The following is a 14,807-nucleotide window of genomic DNA, read 5'->3' as shown; positions in this document are numbered from 1 at the left end:
TTTCACACTTGAATGTCCAGAAGAGCTATTTCTGCCTCCATGTGGAACCTTTCCTGATCTGAGTCCTGCAACAGTTCATAGCGTCTTATTTGGTCATGGGGAAATTCTTCTTACTCAAATTGACACCTAGGTTGACTTGTGTGATGAGGTTACAGACCAATTGTAATCTTGAGGTGAAGCAGAACTTACAGGAATTGTAATAGGAGTACATCGCATGTACTGAATTTGAAACTGGAAATTAATTAGATTGCTTGGACAGAATTCATGCACTACTTTAAATTCCTAAATGTTAAAAATCCCTTTTATATTTCTGTTCTAAATTCCTATGTACACACTTTCTAGTGAAATTGCTGTTGTGAACTGGCCACATTCTGATTAGGCATGGAAAGCCAGGCAGGTAGGTGTAATAGAGAGGTGGAGCTGAACTTTATGAAATGGCAAGATTGACCCTCCTCTCCCAACTCACCCCATACTTCAATGATTTATCAATAGTAGCCCCTATTAAAACACTTTCTATTGCAGCCTTTAAAATTACTGAAATTATAAATTTAAGTGGAACACCCAGTTTGAAAAGCTTTTATAAACATTTCAAAATTTACTCTACACATGTTGGGAAATATTGTCTTCTGGGTTTGTATTCTGACCTTAAACTAACTTTTGTATTTGTTTCAAACAAATCACATTCCACTAATGATTTCCCTGACTCTTTGGAGCCAAGAAATTTGCATAGTGCCAATAAAACCATTTTTACCACTGCTAAGGCATATTGTATACTTTATTCTTCACCACTGTACAAGGATGTTTTTATCTTGTCCCGTATTTAAAATTACATGATGCCCCATCTCCCTTTGCCAAGGATGAGGTAAAATAACAACTAGCAGCATTAACATAAACCTAATGTCATTTTTCTCTCTACGTTGTTTTTGATGAAAGTGCCACGAATTTTGTAATTTCATTACTGCGACGATGAAAGTTCAGTCTCCGATCTTTTGGATCTGTATCAATCTATAAGAGAAGTTGACAATTTTATGGATTATACAAAGTATTAAAAGACTTGTAAATTTTGCACATTTAAAGAGAAAATGATGTAAAACTAAACTGAATATATATTTGTAGCCTTATTTTATTATTAAAGCACATATTGCATCTTTATCTTGACCAAAAGCCATAATATCTTAAAGACTTTTCTCAAAAGAAATACAAATGAGGAATAAGATCCAGAAATAAATCTTTTGGCCCTCTGTTTCAAATCAGAGTATCCAAACATTAAATTATCCCAACGATATTGCTTTTAGTACCATATCTGTGTATCTGTGCTTTTTACCAGTTTGAGCCTGACTACTAGTTTAATATTTAAGGTTTTTGTTTTTAGTACAATTTTGTACAATTCTTAAAGTTTCTCAGCTGCTTTCCTTCCAGGGTGAAAAAAACGCACTTTGATTTTCACCCCTGCTAAATTAAACCGGGAGCTTCAGCTCCTTTATGAGATTCTTAGTACATTCAAAGCTAGCATTTATTATCCACCCCAATTACTCTTTGGAAAGTGGTGATAAGCCATTTTCTTAAATCGATGTAGTCTTTCTGGGAGGTTACACTTAAATTATACAGGGCACTCAGACGACATCTGGAATATTGTACACAGTATTGGTCATGCTATTTAAGAAAGGATGTAAATACATTGGAGGCAGTTCAGAGAAGGTTAATTTGACTAATAGGAGTGGAATGAATTATAGGGGAATGTTAGACAGGCTAGGCTTGTATTCACTGGAGGTTAGAAGAGGAAGAGATGATTGAAACATATCAGGTCCTGAGGAGCCTTGACAGTGTAGGTGTGAAGAGGATGTTCCCCCTTGTGTGAAAATCTAGAACAGCAGATGAAATGTTTTCTGTTAGAAGATCATAGTCTTTGGAACTGGAAAGATGGTGAAAGCAGAGACTTTAAATATTTTTAAGGCAGAAGTTGATAGATCCTTAAGTAAGGGGACAAAAGGTTATTTGGAATCGGCAGAAATACAAATTTGAGGATACAATTAAATCAGCCATGATCTTATTGAAGAGTGGTGCAGGCTCGAGGGATGATTTGTCTACTCCTCATTTGTATGTTTGTATATCTGGTAAAGGTATTCCCAGAGTGCAGGCGGTTGGGAGTTTGGGGATTTTGCTCCAGTTTTAATGAAAGAATGGGGATAAATGTCCAAGTCAGGATAGTATGACACTTGGTTTTTTCCATTTGCATGTTGGCCAGGTTCTTCCAGTTGGTAGAGGTCACAAGTTTGCAAACTCCTGTAGAAGAAACCTCAGCATGTTGCTGCAGTGTATTTTGTGGATGGTACACACTGTAGCCACGTTGCATGAATGGTAGAGGTAATGAATGCTTCAGGAGGTAGGTAGTGTATCAATCAAATAGGCCATTATGTCTCTCATGATGTCAAGAATCTTGAGTGCTGTTAGGGCCACAGTCATCCAAGCAAATGGAGAATACTCCATCTTAGTCTTGATTTGTGCCTTGTAAGTGATGGGAAGGCTTTGGAAAGTCAGGAGGTAACTCCTCACTGCAGAAGACTTGGCCACCGACTTGCTCCTATAGCTGTAGGAGTTTGAACGTTTCACCTAGTTAAGTTTCTGATCATTGGCGATATTGAGTTTTTTTTAGTGATTTGATGATCATACTACATTGAATGTCAAGTGGTAGTGGTTATATTCTCTCCTTTTAAAGGTGATTATTACCTGGCATTTTTGTGGCATGATTTTTGTTTGCTAAATATCAGCCCAAGTTTGAATTTTGTCCAGATCTTGATGCATTTGGGTGCCGACTCATTCAATACCTAAGGAATTGCATACTGAGCTTAACAGATTGAGTCTAGAATATTACTACAAGACATACTTGCAACAATGTCCTGGGGCTAAGATCATTGAACTCCAACAAACTCCATCATTTTCCTTCCTGCAAGGCACAACCTACCAGTGAAGAATTTCCTCCAGAACGCACTGACCATAGTTTTACTGCGGGTCCTTGATGCCATGCTCAATCAAATGCTGTTGATATCAAAGATGCATATGTTTCATTGAGATTTTTTTATCCATATTTGGACTATATTTATGATATAATTTCGGGCTAAGTTTTCCAGGCATAGCCCAAACTTGCATTGGTGATGGGGTTATTGGTGGTGCTTAATAATACTGTTGTCAAGACCTTCCATTGTTTTGCCAATGATATGTGAGTAATCGATAAGTAATTAATTCTTGCTTTTGTGGATGGGATAAATCTGGGCAATATTCCACTTTGTTGGGTTCTAATGAAACATCTCAGCTCGCAAAGCTGCTGTTTCAGAGCAATGATAATCAGTAATAAATATCAAATAATGTTGGGCCTATTACCTTCATAATGGCTTCAGCTGTTTCTAGATATCCCAAGGGGTGAATCAAATTAGCTGAAGATCTGTGATAGTGCAAGTGTTTTTTTGGAAACACCTACTCCGGACTTTTGGCTGAAGGTAGTGGTGAATGGTTCCGCTTTGCCTTTTGCTTAGATATGCTGGGCTCTGATATTGTTGAGGAAAAGGAATGCTCATGGAAACTCCAATTCCTAATAACTGTTTAATTGCTCACCACTGTTTTCAATTGGATGTCAAAGAACAGTGAAGCTTTGATATGTGTTCGTTGTGGCATTGCTTAGCTCTGTCAGAGGAGCAGGAGAATCGATGTTTCAGGCATAAGCCTTTCATCAGGAAGGAGTCTTGTGGGCTGAGAGATAATTGGGAGAGGGATGTGGTTGGGGAGGAAGGTAGCTAAGAATGCAAAAGGTAGATGAAGGTGAGGGAGAAGGTGATAGATTGAAGAGGAGGGTGGAGCAGATAGATGGGAAAGACGATGGACAGGTCAAGAGGGCAGCGATGATTTGGAGGTTTGGGACTGGGGAAAATTGGGGGGAGGGGAAATGAGGAAACTGGTGAAATCCACATTAATCCAGTGTGGTTGTAGGGTCCCAAGGCGGAGGATGAGGCGTTTTTCCTCCAGGTGAGGAAGAAGAACTTTAGTACAGCAGTCTTCCAACTCAGCTACAACTGGTGTTAAGATGTACAGCTTCCCACATGAGAGAAAGTGAAGCAGTGTCCATAGCAGACACAACAGATTATATAATAAGCAAGTGTTCAGGAGCAATGTATCTATAATTAGGATGGAAAGTGGAGAGACAAGAGAGGCATTTTGGAGGTGGTATTGCAATAAATGGTAACAATAATTATGTTTGCAATACTTAAAATTGTTTTCAACTATGCCAAGTGTTTTATGTGAAATTAGTCAACAAATTAATGTTTACATAAAACACAGCCAGAAACCCTAACCACTTTACCATATATCAAAGTAGTTTCAGAAATGACAGCCAGACTACTGAGACCCCTCGGAATCCTATTAGCACACAAACCCACCAACACTCTCAAACAAAAACTAACAAACTTAAAAGACTCAGTACAACACATGGACAAAACCAACATCATCTATAAAATTCCATGCAAGGACTGCCACAAACACTACGTAGGACAAACAGGAAGAAAGTTAGCCACCAGGATACATGAACACCAGCTAGCCACAAAAAGACATGACCCCCTCTCCCTCGTAGCCCTACGCACGGATGAAAAAAAAACACCATTTTGACTGGGACAACACATCTATCCTGGGACAGGCTAAGCAAAGACATGCCAGAGAATTCCTAGAGGCCTGGCACTCCAACCACAACGCCATAAACAAGCTCATAGATCTAGATGCCATCTATCAACCCCTCTGAAAACGAACAGGAAATGACATCAATACAAACCCCAGGAACCCCATCCAGGAGAAAGATATAAATAGAAAGCAGGAGACAACAGCTTCACTTTATTTGGAGGTCGCCACTGATGATGTTACCTAGCCAGGTAATGAAACATCTGGATATCAAACCTACAGCTCAGCGAGCAAACCTACACCCCATAAAACTGATGTTTGAATAAATTATTTTGTGAAGTAATAGCTTTAACACCTTGCTTGGAACAGAGTAACTAATATATGACCAACATACTGTATTGTTTTTCACCTGACATGGCTTTCAGAAATGCACGAAATCATGGTTAAGAACTTGCTCTGGAACACAAGAACTATAGCTTGGGTTAGTATAATTGATAACAACTTTTGATAAATGTAATATGATTAGTAACTTGTGAATGTTTTGATTTATTTTAATTTCAGTAATGTACAAAGTGGTTTTAATTGAATATATTACAATAAACGTTAATTTTTATCAGTAATTTACTCTTAGTCAGGAAAGGGCTTTTGCCTGAAATGTCGATTCTCCTGCTCCTCTGATGCTGCCTGACCTGCTGTGCTTTTTCAGCAACACACTCTCAACTATTATCATTATTGCCAAGGCAAGCATTTATTGCCCATTTCTAATTACTCATGAGAAGCTGCTGAAGAGCTAACTTCTTAAATCATGGCACTTTACATAATAAAGTCAGGCTGTCAGTGATGTAAGGGAGGGGATTTCAGGTTTTTAACCCAGCATTTTAAAGAGAGACAGTATAGATCCCAGAAAGAATGCTGTTCGACTTGGAAATAACTTTTGGGTAATTCCATTCCCAAGTGCTTGATACCTTTGTTATTCTTGGTGATGGTTCTTCTGAAATCTGAAGCACAAAAGGACTTGTGAGTCCTAGTTCAGGATTCTTTTCCAAGTTAACATGCAGGATTAATTAGCAGTTGCAATGTTAGCGATGTTATGCAAATGCGATGTTAGCCTTTCAAATACAAGAGCAGAGATCCACTGCTGAGGCGGCATAATGCTCCGGTCAGACCACAATTTGAATATTGTCAGCAGTTTTGGGCCCCATATCTGAGGAAGGATGTTATACTGTTGGTGAGGGTCCAGAGGACCCTTACAAGAATGATCCTGGGAGTGAAGGGCTTGTCACATTTAGGACTCTGGGTCTGTATTTGGATGTATAAGGATGAAAGGGATCTGATTGAAACTTACAGAATGGATAGAGTGGATGTGGAGAAGATGTTTCCACTAGTAGGAGAGTGAAGAGATGACCATTTAGAACTGAGATGAGGAGGAATTTCTTCAGTGAAATGGTGGTGAATCCTCAGGGAGTCCAGAACTAGAGGGCATAGGTTTAGGATGAGAGGGGAAAGATATAAAAGGGACCTAAGGGGCAACTTTTTCACACAAAGGTGGTACGGGTATGGAATGACCTGCCAGAGGAAGTGGTGGAGGCTGGTACAATTGCAACATTTAAGAGCCATTTGGATGGGTATATTAAGAGGAAGGGTTTGGAGGGATATGGGCCAGGTGCTGGCAGGTGGGACTAGATTGGATTGGGATATCTGGTCGGCATGGACAGGTTGGACAAAAGGTCTGTTTCCATGCTGTACATCTCTATGACTCTATGAACTAATTGCCGCAGAAGACTGTGGAAGCCAAGTTATTGAGTGTCTTTAAGCGAAAGGTTCTTGATTAGTAAGGGGATTAAGGGTTATGGGGTGAAGGCAGGAGAACTGGGTTGAGAAACACATCAGCGATTGAATGGTGAAACGTGGGCCGAATGGTCTAATTCTGCTTCTATTTCTTATGGTCTTATGGTACTTTACAGATTTGGCAGCTGTCGAAGAAACCTTATCAAGGCTTTTCGGTGCATAATGTAGATAGTACTGTCTGCAATCGTGTGCCAGTATGAGAAATGAATGTTTAAGGTGATAAAATGGGGTGCCTGTAAGTTTCTGTCTACCCTAACTGGTGATTTGATTTTCAGTGGCTAAGTGCATCAAAACCATTTTTCCAGAAACAGTGGACCCACAGTCGAATAACCTACAACATAGTCGTAATACAAAATAACAGATCATTTCAAGAACTGTTTTACAACTCATTAATCTGTTACAGAAACTTGATTACATTCAATCTGGAATTTTTATACACATTTCTTTAGCCTTGTCTGAAATGCCATCTTATAAGTTTTAAATTTCTTCATTAGTGGACTACTCAATTCAACCAACTTTTTCCTGATAGATTTTTAACAGTTACGTTTCCCCTTTGAATTTTTTTTTCCCCAAAGAAGAAGGTTACCTCAGAGTACAATAGGATCTTGATCAGTTGGACCAATGGCAGATGGTGTTTAATTTAAATAAATGAGGTGCAGCATTTTGGAAAGGCAAATCAGGGCAGGATGTATAACTTACTGGTAAGGTTTTGGAGAGTGTTGCTGAACAAAGAGATCTTGGAGTGCAGGTCCACAGTTCCTTGAAAGTGGAGTCGCAAGTAGATAGGATAGTGAAGAAGGCATTTGGTATGCTTTCCTTTTTGATCAGAGCATTGAATAAAGGAAATGGGAGGTCATTTTGCAACTGTGCAAGACATTGGTTAGGCCACTTTTGGAATATTGTATGCAATTCTGGTCTCCGTCCCATAGGAAGGATGTTGTGAAACTTGGAAGGGTTTAGAAAAGATTTACAAGGACGTTTTTAGGGTTGGGGATTTGAGCTCCAGGGAGAGGCTGAATAGGCTGGGGCGGTTTTCCCTGGAGCATCAGAGACTGAGGGATGACCTTAAAGAGGTTAAGAAAATCATGACTGGCATAGATAGGATGAATAGAACAAGGTCTTTTCGCAGGGGTGGGGGAGTCCAGAACTGGAGGGCATAAATTTAAGGTGAGGAGAAAGATTTAAAAGGGACCTAAGGGGCAACTTTTTCAAGCAGAGGGTGTTGCGTGTATGGAATGAGCTGCTAGAGGAAGTGGTGGAGGCTGGTACAACATTTAAAAGGCATCTGGATGGGCATATGAATAGGAAGGGTTTGGAGGGATATGGGCGAAGTTCTGGCAAATGGGATTTGTTTAGGATATGTGGTAGCCATAGAGAAGTTGGTTCAAAGGATCTGTTTCCGAGCTGTACATTTCTGTGACTCTATGATGGTCATGTCTTTACCAGGGGAGTAGTTATCCAGCCAATCTCCTGTGCTTCTGTTTGTGGCACTGTATATTTCATCCTTGGTTCCAAAAAATTACGCCAGAGTATTTTTGCTAAATTCTCTAGAAACAAAATAGAAACAATCTTCAGATTCAAAAGCGCAAAATAATGTTCACAAAACATGTAAACATTCTATACTAATTGAAATGCAAAATAAATAATACAGTACATACGGTCCTCTTTGCTGTCCATTTCTAAATCTTGGACATTAGGTTTCCCCGTTATACAATGAACTGTTGATAAAATATATATATTATGCACATTGGGCTAGTATATAATATACTGATCACAGACAGATATTATTGATATTATTTAAAGTTGAAAATAAGTTAATATTCTCTGTCCAACAAAACAACTTTTATATTCCAAGCACCATTTGTGAAACAGCCTGACAAGCTTAAAGTCAGATTTCATGTCCTTTTTAAGAGACTTCTTCCTTGTAGAAGTGATGAAAAGTAAGATATTTCCCCCCACGTCACTATTATGCTGTTGAAAACAATATTTTTTTTTCTTAAAAGTTTGCTGCATCATATTTTTAGCACTTTAATCTGAATTGTTAGTATAAATTTCTTGGCGGTATAGACATCTTGAAACAATGTGCCACTGGCCAATATGCACCATTTCTACTGTCAATTTGCCTGCCCCATTTTTTTTTTGACCGTTTGGAAATGATGCCAATAATTTCTGGAAAAGCTAAATGTTTTCGGCAAAAAAGATTATTCAAGAGTAGGCAGCATTCACCGAATCAAATACAGACATAGAGGGACTGGCTGTAGCACAGGCTTTCATAGTTATTTGTTCTCATGGACAAAAGTTTGGAAAACTGTGCACCCCAAACATGTACTTTCTTCAGTAAAAAGGGAGCAATAAGTTGACTTCTATACGGCCAATAATATCTTATAACAATAATTATAGCCCCTAGCCAATAATTGTTTTTGGATTGGACACTGTTCCTCAAGATAAACCAGTTGGTCAAGAATTTCCCAGCCATAAGAATTTTGATCACTTAGCAGAGAGTCTGTATTTTTTAAACCCTGAAATAGATCCAAGATGTTTGACAGTTTTCTGAGGAAGACAGATTTTGTAAGGTGCACATGATAGTGGAGCACAGTTCCAAAGTTCCTCTATTTTGACCTAATATATCTTGAGATTCCTGATGAAGGGCTTTTGCCCGAAACGTCGATTTTCCTGCTCCTCGGATGCTGCATGACCTTATGTGCTTTTCCAGCACCACTAATCTAGACTCTGGTTTCCAGCATCTGCAATCCTCACTTTTGCCTATTATATCTTGAAGCTCACTCATGTAATTAATAATTCCAAGTATCCTTTTTGTCACACATTGGAATTAATATCTAAAATTCATCTTGCTGCAAGAGGTCCTTCTTCCACAGATGACCTATTTAAGGTTTTGAACATTTAACAACCTTGAATTCAATGTTGCTCAGATAAAAAGGATGGAAAAGAAAGAAGTAAGGCGCTTCCAAATCCAAACAGAAAGTTTTAATAATATCTTTATAATCTAAACTTTACCAGCATCAGATTCCTCTTTAATGATAATTGCTATTAATTTACTTAGTTTTGTGAGTGTGTAGTTTCTCTGGAAATGCTACCTATATTTCCCCAAACTTTATACATATATCTTTTCCAAAATACTGCATTGATTTGATACTTAAGATATATGAATTAAATTTTAACTGTTGATCAATTAGTATGTTGCAAGGAATTTGTAAATAAAGAATAATTGTTTTACCTAGCTACTGGTAGCATAAGCTGAATTGTTCTCAGAATAAGGGGTCAACCATTTAGGGCTGAGATGAGGAGAAATTTTCTCTGAAACGATTGTGAATCTTTGGAATTCTCTATTCTAAGCAGCTGTGGATGATCAGTCATTGAATTTGTTCAAGACCAATTTCAATAGATTTTTGGGAACTAAGGGAATTAAGAAAAATGGGGATAATGCAAGAAGGTGGAGTTCTGATAAAAGATCAACTATTGAATGATGTAACAATGTTGAAGGTTTGGAGGCCTACACCTCATTCTTATGTTTGTCTAGTATAATTCTTAAAGTGATGGTTGGTTAGATTGTGTTTTTATCCACAAACACTCAACCTCGCATGACTGACCCAGTCTGTATTTTCCAAGTTGTCCCATTATGCATTGCTTGGATGAATAAATAATCTCTTTGGTATGGCTGTTTGAATGCTTTTTTTAAAAGTTATGGTTTATTTCTTTGATTTCTTTTTTGCTTTTCATTTGACTGAATAGAAAATCATTCACATCATTTATTCTCCATTTCTACTTTAAAGCCAGTTACGAGTTATTCCACTAGTTTTGCTTCCTCCATCACAACTCCTTCACAATTACTTTTTGATTGTTGCAAAGGCCTGAACTAAAACCTTTTGACATGTTCTCTCTATAGTGTCAGCTGTGGCTCAGTGGGTAGGATGCTTGCAGCTGGGCAACAGGTTCAAATCCCATTCTGGGACTTGAGCTCTAAACCAAAGCTAACACTCAATGTTCAGTATTGAAGGAGAGCCTGCACTATCAGAGTTGCTGTCTTTTGTGTACAACATTAGGACTCACAGTTTGCTCAACTGGATATAAAAGATCCCATGGCACAATTTCAAAAAGCAAGGCAATTCTCCCAGATATCCTGACCAATATCTCAATCAGCATCATAAAAGGTATATTAGCTGCTCATTACTGGGAGGCACGGTGGCTCAGTGGTTAGCACTGCCTCACAACGCCAGGGACCCGTGTTCAATTCCTGCCTCGGGCAACTGTCTGTGGGAGTTTGCATTTTCCCCCCCTGTTTGCGTGGGTTTCTTCTGGTGCTCTGGTTTCCTCTCTCAGTCCAAAGATGTGCAGGTTAGGTGAATTGGCCATGCTAAATTGCCCGTAGTGTTAGGTGCATTAGTCAGGGGTAAATATTAGGGGAATGGGTCAGGGTGGGTTGCTCTTCGGAGGGTCGGTGTGGACTTGTTGGGCCCAAGGGCCTGTTTCCACACTGTAGGGAATCTAATCTAATCTACTCCTTTACTATTTGTGACAGCTTTCTGTGTGCAAATTAACTGTTGTGCTTTCTAAATTACAATAGTGACAGCACTTTAAACAGTATTTGATTGGCTGTAAAGTACTTTGAAACATCCATTGGTCATGAAAACCCTAAGCAACCAGATTGATGCAAACCAACCCTGTTGTTTTATTCTATTCATTCAGAGGATGGGGATGATGGTGACAAGACCAGCATTTATTGTCCACCACATTGAGAAGGTGCTTGGTGAGTAATGTGCTTGAAATAAACAGAATGGTTTGCCAATTCAGGGTTTACTACTTCTATATCAGTGGGCAGATCACAGTCCACCACATTGTTATAGGTCTGGATTAGTTTGTGTGCCTGACTCTCTAATGCCAGCAAATTTCTGTCATGAAAGGACCTCAGTACATCAGGTGGGTTTTAGGACAATGATGGATACAAGATTACCATTACTGATACTAGCTTTTCTTTTAAGATTTTTATAATTAATTACATTTAAATTCTCTAGTTACTGTGTTGAGCAAATTCATGTCTCAGATTATTGATTGGGTAACAATCATTATGGTTGAGAGTGTGGTGCTGGAAAAGCACAGCAGGCCAGGCACCATCCGAGGAGCAGGAGAATCGACATTTTGGACAAAAGCCCTTCGTCAGAATGAGACTTGTGAGCCAAGTGGGAGGGGGTGGGGCTTGGGTAAGGTAGCTGAGAGTGCGATAGGTAAATGAAGTTGGGGGTAATGGTGCTAGGTTGGAGAGGAGGGTGGAATAGGGAAGGAAGATGGACAGGTAGGACAGGTCATGAGAATGGTGCCGAGTTGGAAGGTTGGATCTGGGATAAGGCGGGGAGAGGGGAAATGAGGAAATCCACATTGATCACATGTGGTTGGAGGGTCCCAAGGCAGAAGATGAGGCATTCTTCCTCCAGGCATCGGGTGGCTAGGGTTTGGCAATGGAGTATGCCCAGCACTTGCATGTCCTTGGCGGAGTGGGAGGTGGTGTTGAAGTATTCAGCCATGGGGTGGTGGGGTTGGTTGGTGTGGGAGTCCTGGAGATATTATCTGGAGCGTTCTGCAAGTAGGCGTCCCAATGTAGAGGATACCGCATTGGGAGCAATGGATACAGTAAATGTGGAAGTGCAGGTAAAACTCTGGATGTGAAAGGTTTCTTTGGGGCCTTGGACGGAGGTGAGGGCATAGGTTTTGCAATTCCTGTGGTGGCAGGGAGGGGAGGGTGGGTTGGTGAAGGGCGTGGACCTGACAAGAGAGACGCGGAGGGAATGGTCTTTATGGAATGCTGATAAGGGAGGGGAGGGAAATATATAACTCTTCTGGTGGGGTTCATTAATAGGTGGTGGAAATGATGGAGGATGATTTGATGTATACGGAAATTGATGGAGTGGAAGGTGAGAGGGGGAGTCTGTTCTTGTTGCGGTTGGGGTTCGAGGGCAGAGATGGGGAAATGGATGAGATGCACTTTCTCCTAACAATCATTATGTTCCTTTTTGGTTAACATATTTTCAGTATTTTCTCGTTTAAAATTCCCAATTTTGTGTTCACTACTTTTCACTTGAGTTCCAATTAATGAGATGCTATTGGAATATGTTTAGGATTCACAGGCTGTTTCCTATCTGGAGGCTACTAAAACTGGACGCACAGTTTATTCCCGAGTCACAAGTAACAGCGATCACTTACATTTGGAGCGGGGGTTGATATTAAAGGTGGTTTTCAGTTTCAGAGAGCGCAGTTCTTTCCTGATCGACTCACGATCAAATGCCAATTGATGTACCATATCTTTTGGCGGCTTCTCGGCTGGAGGTTTCGCCATTCTGGTGCTCTGCTCCCCACTGTGGAGACTCTCCCCGAAGCCTGCTCCTGAAGATTGTTACACTGTTGCCGGGCAACCAATACAAAGAAACACACACGTCGGCGAGTTGTCTGCGAGGTTGGATTGTAACCGATAGAGGACACAAACTTTTAACTAACAAAAAACGTATTTAAAAAAAAAACTATGTACGCTACCAGAAATCCTGAGAAATGGAGTGAATGCCTGTCTTATCAGTGATGTGGGAGTCGCCTAGTGGAAAAAGAATTGGGAATATTTTTATGACAAACTGCCTCCGGCAGCCAAAATGCTTTTCGAGAAAAGCAAACCAGAATAAATTCGGAAATTCGATTTCCTTTTACTTTTCATGGTATTTGTATTTTACATAATTTTGCATTTTAAGTTTTTTTTTGTTTTTGTTTCACATTGGACGCTGGGGCTAGTTCAAGCACCCCGTTCTTGTCCGATTCCCTTCTGTCCAATGCTTCCTCACTCCCGTTCTTGTTCAGAGCTGGCTGGAGTGCCTGAAACTAAAAGTTAAAAGCTGTCCAAATGTCTCCTTCAGTTAAAACGATTATTTGGCTGAGAATTCTAAATATCGCTGAAACATCTTCGTTTTAATATAAGACTTCCCTGAGCACAAGAGTTGGTGTCTAATTATAGTGTTTACCCAGAAAGAAGAGAGCAAGTAGTAGATCATATTTCAGTTCTGGCCATGTTAGATTTTATGACCATAACTGGTTAAGCCAAATAAAATGGATATTCTACTATCGAACATGTTGTTGTTGTGAAATACTTATTTTTTGATTTGCCATTAACAATGGCATGGGATTTATTAGTTTGTTAAGATAAAAATATCATCAATAATGGAAGGATCTTGTGGCACACTGCCTCTGGGCCAGAAGTCATGTTCAAGTACCATTTTGCCCCAGACATGTGTTTTCCAAACAGGTTGATTTGAAAACATCAGTTTTTTTAAAAAACAAAAAGGCTTACCACGGCCCGAACATATTATAGGGAACCTTCCACAACCATTGTCTTCCAAACCATAGAACTGCTGATCCATTAAAGAGAGCCAATTTGTGGTGTTTTAACCTGAGAGTCACTATTCCTCTGGCAAGGGGAGAGGTTGAGAAAGAGGGTCCTTCATGGTAACCTCAGCTGATTTGGGAATTGAACCCACCCTGTTGACAGCACTCTATAGTGCAAACCAGCTGTACAGCCAACTGAGCTATAATCAATGGTGGGAAAGAATTTTAGTAAAAGAGTAGTAATCACATGTCAATGAGTTGATCTCCAAAAGCAAAGAGGCATGAATGATCCTTCAAATGTTCGGTTGAGATATGAAGTCAAAGTAACCTAGTGATTCTTGCTTAATATTTTATTCCCTAGGAAGTTTCTGGATTATAGCTCAATTTCAGACTCAATTTAAATTTGAAAATTAAATATGTTTTAATTAATTTTCAGGAAATTTTAACACTTACAAAATAATTTCAAGACATTGTAATGTAACTGCAATGTTTGTTCATGATAAGTGCAACTTTTAAAAATAAATCAATCTCTTATGTGTTCTTTCAGGCATGTGATTTGTCCCCTAATGACCTCTTCAAGTGGAATTGACCAGTAAATCCATCAATTCAACCAATCCACCCTTGCAAGAGAGGACTGCTCCCAGACAGCTCCATATTATTTATATAGGAACATGGAAAATCTCAATATTATGATTCTATCAGCCTGATTGAGGTTATGCACCTGACCAGCAGTAGCCCCCTCCCCACTCCCTGGTGTTGAAACATTGTCTGGTGCAGTTCCAGATCTCAGTGCTGTGTGGAAAATAGGAGTTATAAGCTTAACAATGAGCGCAAGGAATTGGGAGGCAACTTGGGCGATAAAAGGGCATCAAAGAAGGGAGAGGGTTGCATTTGAGGACCATGAGAGATATAAAGGGTAGGTTTTA

General features: G+C 39.5%; 1 protein-coding gene across 1 annotated transcript; it reads right to left on the bottom strand.

The window, feature by feature from the left end:
• Positions 1-757: 757 nt before the first annotated feature.
• Positions 758-12,873, bottom strand: cfap144 (cilia and flagella associated protein 144). Its single transcript, XM_043719699.2, has 4 exons — positions 12,721-12,873; positions 8,166-8,225; positions 7,951-8,054; positions 758-1,005 (listed from the first exon to the last, which is right to left on the bottom strand). The coding sequence occupies exons 1-4, from the start codon at positions 12,851-12,853 to the stop codon at positions 913-915; spliced, it is 390 nt and encodes a 129-aa protein (XP_043575634.1). The 5' UTR covers positions 12,854-12,873; the 3' UTR covers positions 758-912.
• Between the last annotated feature and the right edge of the window lie 1,934 nt (positions 12,874-14,807).

The sequence above is a fragment of the Chiloscyllium plagiosum genome, unplaced genomic scaffold, assembly GCF_037043375.1.
Source record: "Chiloscyllium plagiosum isolate Xiang-an unplaced genomic scaffold, Cpla_swu_hap1 HiC_scaffold_21, whole genome shotgun sequence".
In the NCBI taxonomy this organism is placed as follows: domain Eukaryota; kingdom Metazoa; phylum Chordata; class Chondrichthyes; order Orectolobiformes; family Hemiscylliidae; genus Chiloscyllium; species Chiloscyllium plagiosum.
Note: the sequence above shows the minus strand (reverse complement) of the source record. Positions and strands in the feature narration are given on the sequence as shown.